Source organism: Lepidochelys kempii, chromosome 2 (assembly GCF_965140265.1).
Source record: "Lepidochelys kempii isolate rLepKem1 chromosome 2, rLepKem1.hap2, whole genome shotgun sequence".
Classification (NCBI taxonomy): Eukaryota; Metazoa; Chordata; order Testudines; family Cheloniidae; genus Lepidochelys; species Lepidochelys kempii.
Genome location: NC_133257.1, coordinates 261,566,823 through 261,587,864, shown reverse-complemented (window position 1 = coordinate 261,587,864; position 21,042 = coordinate 261,566,823). Strand labels below are relative to the sequence as shown.

Genomic DNA, 21,042 nt, shown 5'->3' with positions numbered 1-21,042 from the left:
GCCACGGGCGGTGGGGGAGTCGGGCGCCTCGGCGCGGCCCCAGGGGCCACGGGCGGTGGGGGGGTCGGGCGCCTCGGCGCGGCCCCGGGGCCACGGGCGGTGGGGGGGTCGGGCGCCTCGGCGCGGCCCCAGGGGCCACGGGCGGTGGGGGGGGGGTCAGGACGGGGCCGAGACAGAGGGGGCTGGGCGAGGGCTGCCCCCGGCCAGGTGCGACCAGCGTCGTCGTCCCGTGGCTGAGGGAGCTGCCCGAAGCGATCCGGCCCGGGAGGCGCGGCCGGGCCGGGGGCTCGGGGGATCTGCGGCGGGGGGTGTGTGTCCCACGCGGGCCGAGCTGGAAGCCTTTGGGCCAGGGCCTGGCCCTTTAAGAGCCGAGCCTCCACAGGAGGACCCCCCAGTTCCCGGCGTGCTCCGGGGTGGGGGTGGCCGCTCTAGCCGCCGTCTCGGCGGGCGGGTTTGTTGTTGTTGTGGGGCCGCCTCCTGGGGGCTGCGACGGGGCCCGCGGTGGGGAAGGTAAGAGCCCTGCAGCCGCCAGCGCGGGGGCGGGGGGCGGCTGGGGGCGGGGGGCAGGTTAGTGGCGAGGTTGTGAGGGGCAGGCTGGTGCGGGGGGGGCAGGCTGGGGGCGAGGCTGTGAGGAGGGCGGGGGGCAGGTTAGTGGCGAGGTTGTGAGGGGCAGGCTGGTGCGGGGGGGGCAGGCTGGGGGCGAGGCTGTGAGGAGGGCGGGGGGCAGGTTAGTGGTGAAGCGGTGGGGGCTGGAGAGGGTGGTCGGGGGGAGACTGTTCCGGGGGGGCAGGCTAGTGGCGAGGCTGGTTGGTGGTGGGGGGGGGGGCAGGCTGGTGGCGAGGCTGGTAGGGAGACTGAGGGGGGTGGGGGGCAGGCTGGTGGGTGCTGGGGATACAGAACCTATACTGTCAACCCCAAATCTTCAAAATTCATGTGTCATTCTCATCAAAAACCATGAGATTGATTTTAACCTCATGTTTTTATGTAAAAACAGTAGATTTGGTGTTTTTATTTGCCTTCTGCATTTTGAGCCTTTAGGGTGCCCTGGGCTCACATTTTGAAGCTTTCTCCACAGCCATGAGGGTTAGACACTTACTTTTTCCTCTAAGAATGAAGGCTGAAATAATCACATATCCACTTGATTCCAGGAGCTGGGGCTTTAAGGAAAACAATAATTATCATGAAACTCATGACAAAATCCTGAGAGTTGGCAACACTGCTGAGTGGATGTGCATGGAGGAGATGCCCTTGTTGGTAGCTCACTGCTGGAGAAACGCCTGGTTACGGAAAGGCAATGTGTTGGGCACTAGATCTTGTCTATATTATAAAATTGGATAGTCAGTTTTTTTTTGTCAAGGTCCAGACTCCAGAAAAAATAATAATAAAAAAATGAGTACATCGATTTTGGGGTCCATTCAACAGTGTCCGGTGGTCTGGGTTTGGCCTGCAGTCTGCCTGTTGACTACCTGTTATAAAAACAACTGTGTTGGGACACTTGGAAACAGCACTACATGCCCCTGATGTCTTGAAGACTTCGTTTGTGGATGGGATTGTATTGTGCTCCCAAACTGCAAAAATCCTGCTAGGTCTGGAATTTAGCTCTTCCTGTGCTGCGAGAACAATTTTTGTTCTAGTTGTTCACAGTATAGGTGTGATTGTGGAAAAGGGGGCAAGTAAAGGGCCAATAGGTGTAGTTGCTGGATGCTTTGGGAGACTGGTCCCTATGTAACTCAAGTCAACAAGACTCTATTTGCATGAAAAACTGTAACAGTATTACAGGTTTCAGAGTAACAGCCGTGTTAGTCTGTATTCGCAAAAAGAAAAGGAGTACCTGAGGAAGTGAGCTGTAGCTCACGAAAGCTTATGCTCTAATAAATTGGTTAGTCACTAAGGTGCCACAAGTACTCCTTTTCTTTTTGTAACAGTATTAGAGAGACAAGGTGGGTGAGGGAATATATTTTATTGGACCAATTTCTATGGTGAGGGAGACCAGCTTTTGAGCCACACAGAGCTCTTCTTTAGGTCTGGTAAAGGAACTCAAAGTGGCACAGCACAATGCACAGTGGAACATATTGTAACGGACCATTCAAGGTAGAAAGGTCTGTTAACACCTCTGCAGTCATAGGACCAAAAAAAAAAGGGGGTTTCCTGGGTTACAGATTGTTGTAAAATAAGACATAAATCCAGTGTCTGTGTTCAGTCCATGATTTTTGTTGTTTAGCAAAGTAAAAAATTTAAGCTCTCTGGCTCTTGTGTTGGTTTCCGTTAAGGGTGAGGACTGATAGTCAGATATCGGTCATTTTGTGAAAAGTGTTCACCCACAGGTGATGGGTCTTTTATCATTTTGTCTTTTATCATTTTCCTGTGTGAGTTCATTTGAGAGTGTAGTGATTGTCTGGTTTCACCCACATAGCTATTGGGGAATTGAGTGCACTGGATGAGGTATACCACATGTTGTGACTGGCATGTGTAGGATCCATTGATCTTGAAAGATGTGTTGTCGGGGGTGTTATGTCTGCATGTTTGCTTTGAATTGGTGTGTCCTGGTCTGTGGGGAGCTTGCTTCTGGTGATGAGCTTGGAGAGGTTGGGGGTTGTTTGAAGGCCAGAAGAGGGGGTTCAGGAAAGATTTCTTTCAGGATGGGGTCCCTATTGAATATGGGTGGTAGTTGTTTGATGATACCCAGTGTGGGTTCCAGTGTGGGGTGGTGATAGGTAATAACAAGGGGGGTAGGGTCAGAGGGGGTTTTATTTCCGTATTGAAGCAGATTCGTTCAGGGTATTTGGGTGGCCAATTGCATGATGCAATTTACTTCTCTGGTGGAGTATCCTTGTTTGGTGAAGACGGTTTTAAATGTGTTAAGGTGTATATCCTGGATTCTGTGCTATCCGAGTGCCTGCCTATAGATAACAGGTTTCTTGGAGTGTTTGGGGTGGTTATTGGCTCTATGAAGGTTGGTGTGGTGATCCGTGTATTTCTTGTATATGGTTGTCTGCAGGATTCCATGGTTGACGCTGACTGTGGTGTCCAGGAAGCTGATGCTAGCGTGGGATTGTTCCAGAGAGAGTTTAAAGCAGAGAGTCTCAACCTTTTTCTTTCTGAGGCCTCCTCAACATGCTATAAAAACTCCACGGCCCACCTGTGCCACAGTAACTGGTTTTCTGCATATAAAAGCCAGGGCTGGTGTTAGGGTATAGCAAGCAGGACAATTTCCTGGGGCCTCATGCCACAGGGCCCCTGCGAAACTATATTTCTCAGGCTTCGGCCCCAAGTGGCGGGGCTCAGAACCCAGGCTTCAGCTCCATGCAGTGGGGCTTTGGCTTTCTACCGTGGGCCCCAGCGAGTCTAATGCTGGCCCTGGTTGGTGGCCTCCCTGAAACCTGCTCGCGGCTCCCCAGGGGGCTTTGGACCCCTTGTTGAGAACCACTGGTTTAAAGAATGTATCGTGGTTGTTGAAGTTGTAGTGGAAATTTATAAGGGATTTTAGGTTGCCTGTCCGAGATTGAAAATATCATAGAGGTATGTTATTGCTTTCATGGTGCATTTTTGCTATCTATGTGCTAAACAATCTGTTCCACCTTGCCTTTCACCATGATGCTGGGAGTTCCTTTCGCACATCTGAAGAAGAGCTCTGTGTGGCTCAAAAACTTGTCTCAACAACAGAAGCTGGTCCAATACAAGATATTACCTCACCCACCTTGCCTCTCTAATATCCTAGGACTGACCTGGCTACGATTATACTACATATAACGGTGTTATCGAAGTGTAAGGAAAGACAGACTCTTTATGTATGGCAGGGGGCGGGAATGCTGATGAAGCTGCATACTTCCTTTATGTTTGTTTAGACTGTTCTGAGCCTAATAGGCCTATAAAGGTTTTGAGCACCCACAGGTCCCTCTGCAGTCAGTGGAAGCTGTGGGTGTTTGGTCCATCTGAAAAGGAGATCAAAGGTGCATTACATGTAGCAAAACACAAATTTTAATCAAATGCACAGTCAAAAACCCTCAACTTCCTCTAAAGCTTTCCTGAGCACTGATGTAACTTTTATCAGCTCTCCCACAGTCTTCAGTGGGATTGTGTGGGTATGGCCTAGGGCACAACTTGGCCCAGTAACCGGAAGTTAGTAAATTATTGGGCTGAAATCGACCTAAATGCAGCTTTTCCATAGGTAAAAGGTGACTCAAATGAGCAATGAGAAGGAGAACAGATACTCGAGTCAGGACACTCCTGCTTCCTGAATGCTACCAACCATCCCATTCTGACTAAACAAAGACAAACTTTTTCAACAGTAGAGGAATTTTTTGCTTAAAAGGACACCCAGGCAGCTTTCTGCATCTGTGCTCAGAGTCTTTTGGGTGGATACATTTTCTAAATTGCAAAATATGAAAAAAATGTAATGGAAAATGTCTGGCCTGTCTGATAAATAGGTCTAATTTACCCATGAAGGGGGTGCAATAATACTACAGTAAATGTCTAATTCAGTCATACACAATACACTGACTAATCTTTACATGAGCCTTAGGTTAAAAAGCATATCCTTGGAATGTTATTAGATATACAAGTGTATTTCATTCATGTTGAAATTTGACGTACCTTGTTTGTTATGTAAGTTCCCATCTATTCTGTTGAAACGTCCCTTTAAAAAAAGTTTGTGACGTTATGTCCAGTCTATACTAGTAGTATAGCTGGACTGGCAAAATATTTTTTATTAAATGTGTTTCAGTAGAGTGTGTGGGGGCTATAAATTAAAATACTGTGAGCACGTTATTGCTTTCTTAATTTTGAGCACCAAAATGTATGATAGGTGTTTAACAGAAACAGTAATGACATCTTTCAGAGTAGCAGCCGTGTTAGTCTGTATTCGCAAAAAGAAAAGGAGTACTTGTGGCACCTTAGAGACTAACACATTTGTTTGAGCATAAGCTTTCATGAGCTACAACTCACTTCATCGGATGCATTCAGTGGAAAATACAGTGGGGAAATTTATATACACAGAGAACATGAAACAATGGATGTTACCATACACACTGTAACAAGAGTGATCAGGTAAGGTGAGCTATTACTAGCGGGTGGTGGGGGGGAACCTTTTGTAGTGATAATCAAGGTGGGTCATTTCCAGCAGTTGACAAGAATGTCTGCGGGGGGGGGGGGGGGGAATAAACATGGGGAAATAGTTTTACTTTGTGTAATGACCCATCCACTCCCAGTCTTTATTCAAGCCTAAGTTAATTGTATGCAGTTTGCAAATTAATTCCAGTTCAGCAGTCTCTTGTTGGATGACATCGTCCCTGGCACAAATATGTTGTATTACCAGGCTTCAATTTCGCAACTGGATCTTTGAATGTAGTTGGCTTCAGTGAGGCTCTGCATGTGTGCAAGGGTCTGCTACACAGATCCAACCACTGGATTGGGGCCTAAATTCAGACAAGTGATCACAGACAGAAAAGGGGACTGGGGAAGAAGAGAGGTAGACAAGGGTTAGAGTAATAAGATCGTGCAGTTACTCAGGCAAGTACACATCCTGATGAGTCCATTGATCTCTCTTAAGAATTAACTTTATCATGACACCTGCAAGTAAATACATGCCATGATAATTTAAACAAGCAGAAAGGAGGTGGGTTGGGAAACAGGTTTATGGAAGGCATTCTGTGCCTGTGGGGCAGCATGGAATGAACAAAGGTGAAAGTGAGAGCAGAAAAACGAATGGGGTGTGAGGCTGGTTTTGTGGGCAGAGTAGATGGAGAGAGCCTGCTTATTTTGCAGCCTTGTTTGGCAATGTAGGTGGGTCTAAGTGTTTCAGTGTCTTGATGACAAGCTGTTGCCTCTCTGTGTATGGAACAAACTTGTGAGTTAAATCTTAAGATTTGCCCTGTATCTTATGGGGTGACATTAGCGCTAACCTCTAATCCAGGCCCAAGCAGATTTCTAACAAAACCCCAAATCAATCAAGAATACGTAAGTCTCTCTCTTCTGCTCATGAATAGATGCTTTTAAAAGTTGTACACAATTCCTTAGAAAATGATGAAAAGTGGTTCATTCTAGGTAATGTAGCTGTCCATGTTCTCAGTATCCATACACATGTCTAATCCCTTTTTGAATCCTAATATCTTGGCAACGCTGATTTATTGAGGCAAAGAGATCTACAGGTTAATTATGTGATGTGTTAAAAGGGTTTTTGTTTTAAATTTGTTGCCTTTCCATTTAACTGAATGTCCCCTTGCTCTTCTATTACAAGAGGGTAAGTAGAAGCGTCCGATGTACCTCATCTATATCATTCATTGTTTTATATAGATCTGAAACAGTTTTAGATAAATTCATCTTAATCTGTTAGGAATAGCACCCAGTAACTGAGAGAATTTTGCAGTTTTGAGGAGCTGATCTCAGTTGAAAGTTAACCGTGCTAATATTTATACTTCTTCTGAACCAACAAACTTTTTTCAGTAGGTTAAAGTCTGGGCGTGTTTGTGCACTGTTTGTTTTAAACATTGATATTATGAGAGCAGATGGAAGGTCAGTGTGATGTTTCACTCTCATGTATCTTGTATTTTGGAGCTTAGTTTGATTTTTTTTTTTTTTAAACAAAATCATTTATTTTAAACACAAGCTGTGAGACAAATAGTGTCAAGAAACATTAACTGCTTTAACTTTTTTTACTCTCCATCTTAAAAGCTCAGCAGTAACACTTTTGTAGTGTTGTTCAATTTAACAAATGACTATTTTTCTCTTTTTAATGGCATGCAAGCCCTATGTGGTTCTTTCTTTGTTTACTGTGACCAGGGTCCCAGTGGGGACCAGCTGTGGTCTCTCAATTAGGGTGAACTGCAAAGAATGGGGCAGACAAACCCCAAAAAGCTGGTGGATATTCCAATACTTAGATTTACCAAGCCAGCATAAAACAGCTTCTTATTTACCTTGCTGGTTACTCAGAAGTCCAAACAATACAGTTCCCTTAAAGTGATCCAGCCTCAGGCCTCCATCCATGTATCTAAGTCAAATATGATGTTTTCTGAAAATCTTATTTCATCATATAAAAGAAAAGATTCTACCAATCCCAAAGTATTGGACGCATTACCTCCCAGGTTATTGAATATTCCAGATTTTACCCAGATACACGCGACAGCCAATTCTTATGAACTAAACTAAAATTTATTAAAAAACAAGAGTATGGTTAAAAGATCAATATACATACAGATATGAGTTCAATCCATTGAGGTTCAGATTCCTAGCAGAGATGGTGAACTTTGTAGTTGCGAAGAGTTCCTTTAGAATTCAGTTCATAGGTTATAGTCTAATGTCCAAATATCATAGTTAAGATGTACCAGCATAACTGGGACCTCACTCTTGCGACTCAAACTTCCTCTGATGAAGCTTAAGCAGATCTGAGATAACAGAATCAGGACCAACGGGTCTTTTTATACAGTGTTCTAGCATCCACTTGACCATGCAGACCAGGTTAGTAAACAGTAGGCTTTTGATGTAACCTTTTGTTTAAGCACCACCAGTAATTAGTTACACAACTTAACATAAGCAAAAAGAGGACAGGAGGACTTGTGGCACCTTAGAGACTAACCAATTTATTTGAGCATAAGCTTTTTTGAGCTACAGCTCACTTCATCGGATGCATTCAGTGGAAAATACAGTGGAGAGATTTATATACATAGAGAACATGAAACAATGGGTGTTACCATACACACTGTAACCAGAGTGATCACTTAAGGTGAGCTAATACTAGCAGGAGAGGGGGGCGGGGGCGGGGAGCCTTTTGTAGTGATAATCAAGGTGGGCCATTTCCAGCTGTTGACAAGAACGTGTGAGGAACAGTGGGGAGTGGAGGGGGAATAAACATGGGGAAATAGTTTTACTTTGTGTAATGACCCATCCACTCCCAGTCTCTATTCAAGCCTAAGTTAATTGTATGCAGTTTGCAAATTAATTCCAATTCAGCAGTCTCTCGTTGGAGTCTGTTATTGAAGTTTTTTGTTGAAGAATTGCCACTTTTAGGTCTGTAATCGAGTGACCAAAGAGATTGAAGTGTTCTCCGACTGGTTTTTGAATATTATAATTCTTGACGTCTGATTTGTGTCCATTTATTCTTTTACGTAGAGACTGTCCAGTTTGACCAATGTACATGGCAGAGGGGCATTGCTGGCACATGATGGCATATATCACATTGGTAGATGTGCAGGTGAACAAGCCTCTGAAACCTATCAGAGGCAACAGCCATGTTAGTCTGTATTCGCAAAAAGAAGAGGAGTACTTGTGGCACCTTAGAGACTAACCAATTTATTTGAGCATAAGCTTTCGTGAGCTATAGCTCACTTCATCGGATAGTGTGGCTGATGTGATTAGGCCCTATGACGGTGTCCCCTGAATAGATATGTGGGCACAGTTGGCTACGGGCTTTATTGCAAGGATAGGTTCCTGGGTTAGTGGTTCTGTTGTGTGGTTGCTGGTGAGTATTTGTTTCAGGTTGGGGGGCTGTCTGTAAGCAAGGACTGGCCTGTCTCCCAAGATCTGTGAGAGCTATGGGTCGTCCTTTAGGATAGGTTGTAGATCCTTGATGATGCGTTGGAGAGGTTTTAGTTGAGGGCTGAAGGTGATGGCTAGTGGCGTTCTGTTATTTTCTTTGTTGGGCCTGTCCTGTAGTAGGTGACTTCTGGGTACTCTTCTGGCTCTGTCAATCTGTTTCTTCACTTCAGCAGGTGGGTATTATAAGAATGCTTGATAGAGATCTTGTAGGTGTTTGTCTCTGAGGGGTTGGAGCAAATGCGGTTGTATCGTAGAGCTTGGCTGTAGACAATGGATTGTGTGGTGTAGTCTGGATGAAACTTTCCCCATGTTTATTCCCCCCCCCTTCCTCAGACGTTCTTGTCAACTGCTGGAAATGGCCCATCTTGATTCACTACAAAAGGTTCCCTCCCCCTCCCCCACTCTCCTGCTGCTAATATCTCATCTTCAGTGATCACTCTTGTTACAGTGTGTATGGTAACACCCATTGTTTCATGGTCTCTGTGTATAGAAATCTCCTCACTGTATTTTCCACTGAATGCACCTGATGAAGTGAGCAGTAGCTCACGAAAGCTTATGCTCAAATAAATCTGTTAGTACTTCTGGCACCTTAGAGACTCCTTTTCTTTTTGCGAATACAGACTAACACGGCTGCTACTCTGAAACCTAAAATTAACATACGGCAATTTATCCATTAGGCAGTCTGTCACAAACTTTAAAGAGACGTATAGACAATGACATTATTTTACCAAAGATTCATATAAATGTTAATATTCCATTTTGATCTCTGAATAAATAGTTATAGTGACAGACAGGAACTGTCCAGATTACACGGGTTGCATCTAAGATACACACAATATTACCTCCAACTTCTAACAACATAGGTTTGCATTTCAAAGTTCTAGCCTATTTAGCATGCAGTGGCCCTAATTAACATTTCTAACGACTTTAAAGGTCGGCTTTGCGTCATTCAGCTTGCAAGCTGTTTAACACTTTCTGGTCATGAGTTATAAGGTTTGCTGCAATTCTATAGCAGTGGTAGCAACAATGGTTTGCATGGTTATATTTTAATTAGGTAACATCATAACTTCTCAGTGGTTTGAACATTGGCCTGCTAAACCCAGGGTTGTGAGTTCAATCCTTGAGGGGGCCATTTAGGGACCTGGGGCAAAAATTGGGAACTGGTCCTGCTTTGAGTATGGGTTTGGACTAGATGACCTCCTGAGGTCCCTTCCAACCTTGATATTCTATGATACACACAGTCTATGATAGTTCTGATACATATAATCATATCACAAACGCCAGCAGTATTCTAAGAATGGAGGATTTGCTCCCTCTGGTTGTCTAGTTTCATAACAACAAAAAAAGGTTGAATTATGTGTAATTGGGTTGCTTACTGTTTTTTGATATTGTGGCCAGTTCGCATGCCAAACCCCATAGTTATACAGTGTAATTCTGACTATGATTGAGAGTTTATTGCCCTCTCCACATTAACTGCTTTTGCCTACGATGCTGAGTAATTTTTTTAATATGAATTGGATGGAGAAAATACCTTTTTAAGTTCTCTGAATTTTGTCTTTTTTTTTTTTCCTACTGTAAAACAAAGTTTAAATACAATTTGGGCATTAGATGTACTTTACATCATCTTTACAATTCTGATTTCACACTAGATGATCCTTTATGTCTAGGAACACTAATATCCATTGACTAGAAGGAGTGCTGCAGAAAGGGATCTGGGCATCATAGTGGATCACAAGCAAAAAATAAGTGAACAATGTTTCTTTTTCTTTTCTTTTTCTTTGCAAAAGTGGTACGCTCTGGGATGTATTAGCAGGAATGTTGGAAGCAAGACAAAAGAAGTTATTCTTCCCCTCTACTCTGCATTGATTAGGCCTCAACTGGAATGTTGTGTCCACTTCTGGGCGCCGCATTTCAGGAAAGATGTCAACAAATTGGAGAAAGTCCAGAGAAGAGTAACTAAAATGTTTGAAGGTCTGGAAAACATGACCTCTCAGGGTCCCTTCCAGTCCTGTGATTCTATTGTACAAAGCGTTTGTCCTGAAGCAAACTAATTTTACTAGGCAAGCATACCTCCTAGAATATTGAAGTATGCTGATCAGCTCACTGACAAGCTTTTTCACATGATCCATTGAGTTCTCTATTTCTGAGATGATGTGTAAGTTGATGCCTTAGTCTTCTAGCATTTTGCTGCTGAACTCTCATGGTACATTTTTGAGGGACATATCTGCTGTTCTTCTTGAATGTACCAGGTAGCACTTGACACTTAATTGGCTTCCATGGGATATTAAGTGGCCTGATAAGGAAGAATAATAGAACTGGAAGGGACCTCGAAAGGTCATCTAGTCCAGTCCCCTGCACTCATGGCAGGACTAAGTATTGTCTAGATCATCCCTGACAGGTGCTTGTCTAACCTGCTCTTAAAAATTCCCAATGATGGAGTTTCCAGAACCTCCCTAGACAATTCATTCCAGTGCTTAACCACTCTGACAGGAAGTTTTCCCTAATGTCCAACCTAAACCACCCTTGCTGCAATTTAAGGCCATTGCTTCTTGTCCTATCCTCGGAGGTTAAGAAGAACAATTTTTCTTCCACCTACTTGTAACAACCTTTTATGTACTTGAAAACTGTTACCATGTCTCCCCTCACTCTTCTCTTCTCCAGACTAAACAAACCCAACTTTTTCAATCTTCCCTCATAGGTCTTGTTTTCTAGACCTTTCATTATTTTTGTTGCTCTTCTCTGGACTTTCTCCAATTTGTCTATATCTTTCCTGAAATGTGGCACGCAGAACTGCACACTACTCCAGTTTAGGCCTAATCAGTGTGGAGTAGAGTAGAAGAATTACTTCTCGTGTCTTGGTTACAATACTCCTGCTAATACATCCCAGAATGATGTTTGCTTTTTTTGCAACAGTGTTACAGTGTTGACTCATATTTAGGTTGTGGTCCACTATGATCCCCAGATCCCTTTCCACAAGAAGAATTAGGGTTGTCCTCTCTTTTGATTTTTATATAATATATAAAAAAAAGTCTTAAAAGTTTTTGGACAAAAAAATTATTTCCTGTTTGTTTTTTACATTAGGAATTTAGGACTTGTCTGTGACAGTAAGAATATGTCTGCAGTACAGATTGAGGTGTTGTTTAAGTTAGCTTGTGTGAGTAATAGCAGCGAAGTTGTGGCAGCATGGACCCTGGCCAGGGATAGCAACCCAAGTATGTACTTAGAATCCCTGGCGGGCTGGTACTGAGTTGGCTAGCCTGTGCTGAAACTCGAAGCACCGTGTCCTCACTACTACTGTTACTTGCACCAGCTAGATTAAATCTAGCATGGTTATGTCTAGCTGCACTGCAAACACACCATCAATTGGGGTGTAGATGAACCGTTTGACTGACAGGAAGACTAATAGAAATGACAACTAATCAATGTGAGTTAATGTCCAAGTGCTATTTTTGTCTTTCAAAATCTCTTCCAGTGTTCCTGATATTTCTAAAGTAAAATGCTATCGGGAAGAAATTGGTGAATTCTTTCAGGGAGAGAACATTTTCTGGTCGTCATTATACATCAGCAAGAAGCAGAAAAAGGGACAGTTCTAATTTAAAAAAGCAAAAAAACCTCACATTTCTTGGTCATCTTTAAAAGATGATGGCAGTACAAGAAGTATTGTTGAGAAGCAGCAATGAAAGAATTAAATCTGTGCTTTAACACAATATATCCTTGCATAGTAGCTTATTATGTAAATGGATGCAATCTTAATTTAATACATTTATTTCCAGGTTGTCCTCATGAATACTCTTGTGGAGGATGTCCATGATCCTCTTTGCTTGTGTGGTGAGAGTGAGGGACGGACTTCCACTTTCAGCCTCCACGGATTTTCATCTCAACCAGGACTTTCTGGAATGCAGGAAGAGACTAAAGGCATTATCCTTAATTCTGGCACAGTATCCTGATCGAGGCACAGCAACAGGACGTGGCTTCAGCATACAGTAAGCTACCACGTTTATTTGGTCTTAATTTCACAGAATTGTTTATCCTGCTGGGATTAATTTAACTTCAAGGGTTGGCTATCATATTTATTGGGTTTTTTTTCATCCTATAATATAACTGCAACTTGAACATGTGCTACAGATATAACATGAACTTTCAGTATTATGTGAAAATGAGTGTTTGCATTGTCATGTTGTTATATAGACTTTAGTACTAATTTCCTCCTGCTATCATTTTGCTTCCAACCTGCATCTCTTCTCCACTCCCCCTCCTTCATGTTGGTGTTTCCGCTTCTTTATGGGAATGAAACTCCTTCTGTTTTAAGCATTTCTAAAACAGCCACCACTGTAACGTCTAGATGAGTTTTCTCCCTCTCAAGTTCCTCATTCGCAGTCATGTCAGTTGTATTACCTTTAAATTGTACATTTAAAAAGGTAATCTTGTCAAGACAAATATATTTATTAAATTAGATTTTTAAAATGGTTTTAATAGGCTCTTCAGCTTTTTTTTTCTCATTCCACTTAGCTTGATCTGCAAGACTACTCAGGCCTGTTGATAATCAAAATTCCCTTCCTATTGAATCACGGGAAGCTACTTTTTTCTTAGGCTTAAGAACCGGTCCAGGACATTCATGAATGAAAGTTAGCATCTGGTAGTTGCTTGGTCTCGATACAGGACAGAACTCAGAGGACAGGAAAACCCCCTTCATTGTGTCTGAACCATGTGAGCCATCCAGACTAGTGAATGCCCATGTCTGAGAAATAATACTTCAAGGATCCTAGGCTTGACCACATATTACAAAGTTCCTTTTCTCACTCCATGTGTCTGAATTTTAAATTGCTACCAACATTCCTGGATGGGACCTGTGATTATCCAGTATTTTGATTTGTACCACAGCCTTGCAATTCCTACCTAACACAGCAAGAGTGATATGATGAAAATTCACTTCTTTAAAATAGTGCCAGTTGTTTTATGCACGAATGTGGGTGCTTCCTAGGATCAGAAATCACTCCGTGAACAGGGCCATTTGGCTCAGACTTACAACAATGGATTTTCAGTGGGAGTCTCGCGCAACTTCCTTAACCATGTCTGAAAATCCTACTTGTGAGAGAAGAACTGGGGAGACTCCTTGCAATAGGATCCCATAACCCCTCCAGATAAATATGCCATGACACACACTGGCTGCAATTAGATATCTAGCAGTTTAATAAGACCCGAAGAACAACAACAAATTCCCCTGCCAGGCGCAAGAAATGTTGTCTCACAAAACTTAAATTGTAGATTGTTGGGTCTTAAAAATTATGGACAAGAAATTGAGGAACCAGTTTTACAGAAAAATCCTTTCTCGTTTAGTGCACAGCGGCTTATTCTCTAAAACCTATAGACTTAACATCTGCTTCCATTTCTAGAAAAAGCATAGCTTTAATTTGTAAGAAAAATATAAATCTCACGCTCTAGATATTTGCAAAAGGGAATATTAATGCATTGTTTAATTTTGTATACTCTAAATTGATTGGATTTTATTTCTTAAGTGATCAGAGCTCACATCTGAGACTGCATTCCTGGTTAGAGATTGTAAGGGCTGGTTACTGGAGACCTGAGCTATAAGTGATTGTATGTATGTGTATAATTATTTTTGTGGCATGGAGCGGGGGGGTGGGGCTATGAACTTAGATTGAATACATGAATTGAGAAAGGAAAGATTAGAGTTTTAGTTGGTTTTCCTTCAAATCCAGTGTTACAAGGCATGAATTTCATGTTATGTTTAATCTTCAGCATTGTCAGCGGAAGGTGATAGCTTTAGATCTAGTACCCTTTGTACAGAAGAGACCATAAACAGGTAATGGGGATAAAGGATATGAAGAAATAGCTGCTGTATACAGAGATTGGTATGTTTTCTATAAATAGAACTACAACTGGGATGAAAACCAGATGTTTTTTTCAGTACTCTTTCCCAACTAATGCAGCCAAGATAAAAATATTTTTGAGACCGTACAGTCTAATGCTGATGTCCAGCATAACTCTTCTACCTCTTAACTGTGATTTAAAATGGATGTTTTCTTTTCAGTTTTCATTCTTCTGGGGACATCACCTGCATGGGGATCTGCACCAGCAGTTGCCCAACCGTCATGGCATTTTGTTTCCTGGAGGAGCTCCAGTGGAAATTTTCTGCTTCATATGACTCTACGAGCATAAGCTTGGCTACCAGACCCTATGCTTTTCTTGAATTTGGTTTGTAGATTTACTTTCTTAATGTTAGAATCCTTTGCACAGAGCATCATATCTGAATAATTAAACTAGCAGACAGGTTGGTAATGACAAGGAACCATGCCAATTCCTGATCATACAAGGTGGCTTTATGTGGCAGGAGAATGGTGTACGAAAAACATATATATATAATAATATCAAACTGTATATTATTATTGTGGTATTTCTTAGGAGTCTTAGTTATAGACCTGGGCCCTGTTGTGCTAGGTGCTGTTCAAAAACAGAACAAAAAGACAGTCCCTGCCCCAAAAAGTTTACAATCTAAGTATAATGACAGGTTTCAGAGTAGCAGCCGTGTTAGTCTGTATTCGCAAAAAGAAAAGGAGTACTTGTGGCACCTTAGAGACTAACCAATTTATTTGAGCATAAGCTTTCGTGAGCTACAGCTCACTTCATCGGATGCATACTGTGGAAAGTGTAGAAGATCTTTTTATACACACAAAGCATGGAAAAAATACCTCCCCCCACCCCACTCTCCTGCTGGTAATAGCTTATATGGAAATGGCCCAACTTGATTATCATACACATTGTAAGGAGAGTGATCACTTTAGATAAGCTATTACCAGCAGGAGAGTGGGGTGGGGGGAGGTATTTTTTTCATGCTTTGTGTGTATAAAAAGATCTTCTACACTTTCCACAGTATGCATCCGATGAAGTGAGCTGTAGCTCACGAAAGCTTATGCTCAAATAAATTGGTTAGTCTCTAAGGTGCCACAAGTACTCCTTTTCTTTTTGCGAATCTAAGTATAAGACAAGATTGTGAAAAAGACAGTGTGAGCAGCACAGAAAACCGTGAGAGCAGGTCAGCGTGGTAGACATTTTCACTTCCCACGTAGCTTAGGTTCATGTAGCACTTCGTGATCATACAGGGAGTCCTCTCTCACCTGTGATTCCTGACATAAATAAATGGCTTTTTTTTTCCACCTACCAACTAAGGTCCCTTGTGAACATCACATCTCAGGGAAAAATATGACTAGCTCTGTAGGATTAGTTCCATTAGTGAGATATCTATACCCTGAGAGGGGTAGGGTGGTGAAATGGGTTAATACACTAACATCCAGCTCTGAACAAGACATTTCAGATCCTGCTTAGAAGAAAGAGATGCTTATAGGGAAACTACAGTATGCAGCAGTTCTTGCATTGTGCGTGAATTGACTGCCAGCCACATTCTAATTTCTTCATAAATCTGTGTTGAAATTTGCATTTTGTTGTTTCTCCTGCATTTTGGCTAGGGATTTCTAGCTTATTTTAATCATACATTGGCCATGTACTAAGAAAACAAGATGCAGAAGTTTGGGTTCCTTGCATTTTTTCATTTTCAATATGATGTTTCCCTCTCCTCTTACGCTGTTGCATGGTCTTTTATACATTCTCTTAGATCTAAGTTGCACTGAGTAAATTGCAAGATCTGAACTATTGCCTCAGTAGTTATTGATCTTTGTAGCTGTTTAACTCTTGGCATATTGCAGCATTAATATGATCCCCATAGTTGTTGCTTGAAATCCCCTATTCTTGCCTGATGGTGTCTGTGTACTGTGGGTCATAAAGCACTCTGTAGTCTTGCTGTTCAGTAGGAGCTGCCATCAACCTAAATGATACGTTGTAAGTTACTGTTTGGATGTAACTTACTGTTTTGGATGTATTGCATTTTAAGTTAGGACTTTTTTTTTTTTTACTTCACTTAAAAAGCAGATCTCTTTATAAATATGCTTCTACATTTAATTTGCTTCATTACTCATGATTATTATAAAAAATAATATAGCAAAACCTCCACCCTTCATAGCACAGAGATAAGCAAGTGAGCTAGGTTAGAGAACAATTAGCAATATCCGTAATGGGGATCTCTGACTCTGGAGATGTGGATGATTGTTACTGAGACGCTGCTGTAGGTTGTAGTTTTAGTGGTCTGCAACTTGACTCAAACCTGTGGAGAGGGATATTTTTGTATGAGAACGCAGTTATAAAATCTACCTATGGAATATTTGTCTGAGTCATTTGTAGCACAAGTCTCAGGAAAATCCCTGTGCATCCTGGTCTGAGAAGTTGTTGCTGCTAGTGCAGTTTGAGTAGTAGGTCCCATCTTGCACTGTAAAACTAAAATCCCTGGCACTGTTAAAATACAATTCTGTCTTGCGGAGTAGATGGGACCTAACAGCATTCAAGGCTTCATTGTGATTTATAGACCTTGCTAAACCATGGTTAGGTCATCTTTACTACGCAGAGTAAAGCTGTGTTTTAAGCATATCTGGGATGGCGAGTGTGTGTGTTACAGCATCCAGAAGTGTGATAGGTACTTTACACAACAAATAGAAAGCAAAGAATTTGACCCAAATAGTAAATAATATTTTAGATATATTAAAAAAAATGGGATAGGAAGGTCCAGGATATCAGTTAGCTCATTAACAATCCAGTGTTTTAATTAAAATATTTCTTGATACCCTCTTATAGATAATATTATTCAGAAAGTGAAATACCATTTCAACTACACAAGCTGCTCTCAAATGAAGAACCGCCTGGAGAAAATTCAGGAAGAGCTGAAGTTCCATCCTCCTGTGCTTCTGAAACTAGAGGATACAGAGCTGATGAATGGGCTAATTAACGGGCACACAGAAGTGCACATGGGGTCTGGTAAGTTATTGGTATGCAAAGTTTTTTAGTGTCAACAATACAGATTTCCTCTGATAACTCCTTTTTAACCTATGGTGAATAGTTAAAAATCCCAGTTGTGTTTTTCTGAAATGAGAAACCCATGTTAACATATATAAACCTCAGACAAATAGTTCTTGTTCAAGGCTACCTTTTTCATCATGATGAAGAGGACATAAACCCTTGTGTTATGGCAGATACATAAAGAAACCAATGAAGTACTTATAGTAGTTCATCTTTAACCATCAATCATTTTCTCTATGGAAGTTCGTTATAACTGGAATTACGAATTGCACATTCCCCTGCATTTAAGCAAGTGGAGGCTTTAATTTTCTTTAAGAGAAAGAGCTTCCTTATATCATGTGTTCCATAAACAAAGACCCAAAATATACTTCCAGCCTAGAAGATTTATTTTGGCTTAAGGAAGAAAATGATTCAAAGAATAAATATCTCTGAGACTGCAGGGTGATGTCTCACTTAAGATTATCCATCTTGAATTGTTTCACAGCATTTCACCTCTTCCCCAGTAGCCAGGCAAGATAACAGATTACATTTAAAGTTGTTGTACATAAAAACCAGAATTAAACCTGTCTTACAGTTATGATAAACATCTACATAAATATCATATTGAGAGGTTTCACATAGCTAATATTGTATAACAAACACTGAAAAACAAATAGATACTTTTTAAAGTATCATCTTACTATGCGAAAACTCAGAACACAGCTTGACTTGCCTATTTCAGGGTGAATCTGTAGGGCTAACAAAAATCCCATTGTTTTGTAAATAAACCAAACAGATATGATTGGCAAGTTATATTAGTGATCAGTTTTCTGAACCACATGTGAAGGGACAATATCTTACGACCTGACAGGCTTAGAAATACTTTGAACTAGTACAGATGGTTTCAAGACCAGAAAATATTTCCAAGCTATACCTGAACAAATGATAAGAACTAAATATTCAGTTCTCATAACCTCAGTATTCTTTATTACTTTCTTCCATTTTCCATCTAGGTTTGTGCCTCTGGCTCTTTTCAGTGGTCTAACCCCGGTGCTCATGCATGTTCTTTCATCCTTATTGTAAGAACCATTTTCAGCCTCATCTGTCTACCACTGCTTCACTCAGCTTTTCTGGCTTTTTGTCTGTATCTCAGTCTTTCGTTTTCTGTCATTAACAGAAGCAGTGGCTGAATCCCATTCTACTGCCTCCAAAATTTCTTTGTTTTATCTTAGAAAGAAACAAAGGCTTTATCTACACTACAACTATACTAGTCAGGAAACTTGGTTACAACACAAAGCCCTTGTTAAACCCTGGATTTGTGCTGGAAATGGCCCACCTTGATTATGATTCACATTGTAAGGAGAGTGATCACTTTAGATAAGCTATTACCAACAGGAGAGTGGGTTTGTTTGGGGGCGAGGTTCATAGAATCATAGAATATCAGGGTTGGAAGGGACCCCAGAAGGTCATCTAGTCTAACCCCCTGCTCGAAGCAGGACCAATTCCCAGTTAAATCATCTCAGCCAGGGCTTTGTCAAGCCTGACCTTAAAAACCTCTAAGGAAGGAGATTCTACCACCTCCCTAGGTAACACATTCCAGTGTTTCACCACCCTCTTAGTGAAAAAGTTTTTCCTAATATCCAATCTAAACCTCCCCCACTGCAACTTGAGACCATTACTCCTCATTCTGTCATCTGCTACCATTGAGAACAGTCTAGAGCCATCCTCTTTGGAACCCCCTTTCAGGTAGTTGAAAGCAGCTATCAAATCTCCCCTCATTCTTCTCTTCTGCAGGCTAAACAATCCCAGCTCCCTCAGCCTCTCCTCATAAGTCATGTGTTCCAGACCCCTAATCATTTTTGTTGCCCTTCGCTGGACTCTCTCCAATTTATCCACATCCTTCTTGTAGTGTGGGGCCCAAAACTGGACACAGTACTCCAGATGAGGCCTCACCAATGTCGAATAGAGGGGAACGATCACGTCCCTCGATCTGCTCGCTATGCCCCTACTTATACATCCCAAAATGCCATTGGCCTTCTTGGCAACAAGGGCACACTGCTGACTCATATCCAGCTTCTCGTCCACTGTCACCCCTAGGTCCTTTTCCACAGAACTGCTGCCTAGCCATTCGGTCCCTAGTCTGTAGCTGTGCATTGGGTTCTTCCGTCCTAAGTGCAGGACCCTGCACTTATCCTTATTGAACCTCATCAGATTTCTTTTGGCCCAATCCTCCAATTTGTCTAGGTCCTTCTGTATCCTATCCCTCCCCTCCAGCGTATCTACCACTCCTCCCAGTTTAGTATCATCCGCAAATTTGCTGAGAGTGCAATCCACACCATCCTCCAGATCATTTATGAAGATATTGAACAAAACCGGCCCCAGGACCGACCCTTGGGGCACTCCACTCGATACCGGCTGCCAACTAGACATGGAGCCATTGATCACTACCCGTTGAGCCCGACAATCTAGCCAGCTTTCTACCCACCTTATAGTGTATTCATCCAGCCCATACTACCTTAACTTGCTGACAAGAATACTGTGGGAGACCGTGTCAAAAGCTTTGCTAAAGTCGAGAAACAATACATCCACTGCTTTCCCTTCATCCATAGAACCAGTAATCTCATCATAAAAGGCGATTAGATTAGTCAGGCATGACCTTCCCTTGGTGAATCCATGCTGGCTGTTCCTGATCACTTTCCTCTCATGCAAGTGCTTCAGGACTGATTCTTTGAGGACCTGCTTCATGATTTTTCCAGGGACTGAGGTGAGGCTGACTGGCCTGTAGTTCCCAGGATCCTCCTCCTTCCCTTTTTTAAAGATTGGCACTACATTAGCCTTTTTCCAGTCATCCGGGACTTCCCCGGTTCGCCACGTGTTTTCAAAGATAATGGCCAATGGCTCTGCAATCACAGCCGCCAGTTCCTTCAGCACTCTCGGATGCAACTCGTCCGGCCCCATGGACTTGTGCACGTCCAGCTTTTCTAAATAGTCCCTAACCACCTCTATCTCCACAGAGGGCTGGCCATCTCTTCCCCATTTTGTGATGCCCAGCGCAGCAGTCTGGGAGCTGACCTTTTTCGTGAAGACAGAGGCAAAAAAAGCATTGAGTACATTAGCTTTTTCCACATCCTCTGTCACTAGGTTGCCTCCCTCATTCAGTAAGGGGCCCACACTTTCCTTGGCTTTCTTCTTGTTGCCAACATACCTGAAGAAACCCTTCTTGTTACTCTTGACATCTCTGGCTAGCTGCAGCTCCAGGTGCGATTTGGCCCTCCTGATATCATTCCTACATGCCCGAGCAATATTTTTATACTCTTCCCTGGTCATATGTCTAACCTTCCACTTCTTGTAAGCTTCTTTTTTATGTTTAAGATCTGCTAGGATTTCACCATTAAGCCAAGCTGGTCGCCTGCCATATTTACTATTCTTTCGACTCATCGGGATGGTTTGTCCCTGTAAACTCAACAGGGATTCCTTGAAATACAGCCAGCTCTCCTGGACTCCTTTCCCCTTCAAGTTAGTCGCCCAGGGGATCCTGGCCATCCGTTCCCTGAGGGAGTCGAAGTCTGCTTTTCTGAAGTCCAGGGTCCGTATCCTGCTGCTTACCTTTCT

General features: G+C 42.3%; 1 protein-coding gene across 10 annotated transcripts in view; it reads left to right on the top strand.

Annotated features, from left to right (window-relative positions):
- Window positions 1-416: 416 nt before the first annotated feature.
- Window positions 417-21,042, top strand: part of SEC22C (SEC22 homolog C, vesicle trafficking protein) — a 227,901-nt gene continuing 207,275 nt past the window's right edge. For all 10 annotated transcript variants that reach the window (XR_012157659.1, XM_073334772.1, XM_073334778.1 and 7 more), the window contains exons 1-4: window positions 417-510; window positions 12,303-12,512; window positions 14,582-14,745; window positions 17,230-17,409. Coding sequence is in view for 9 of the 10 variants with exons in the window: in XM_073334772.1 (XP_073190873.1) it covers window positions 12,331-12,512; window positions 14,582-14,745; window positions 17,230-17,409 (526 nt within the window). In the remaining variant the exon portion in view is untranslated. The remainder of the gene's footprint in view (window positions 511-12,302; window positions 12,513-14,581; window positions 14,746-17,229; window positions 17,410-21,042) is intronic.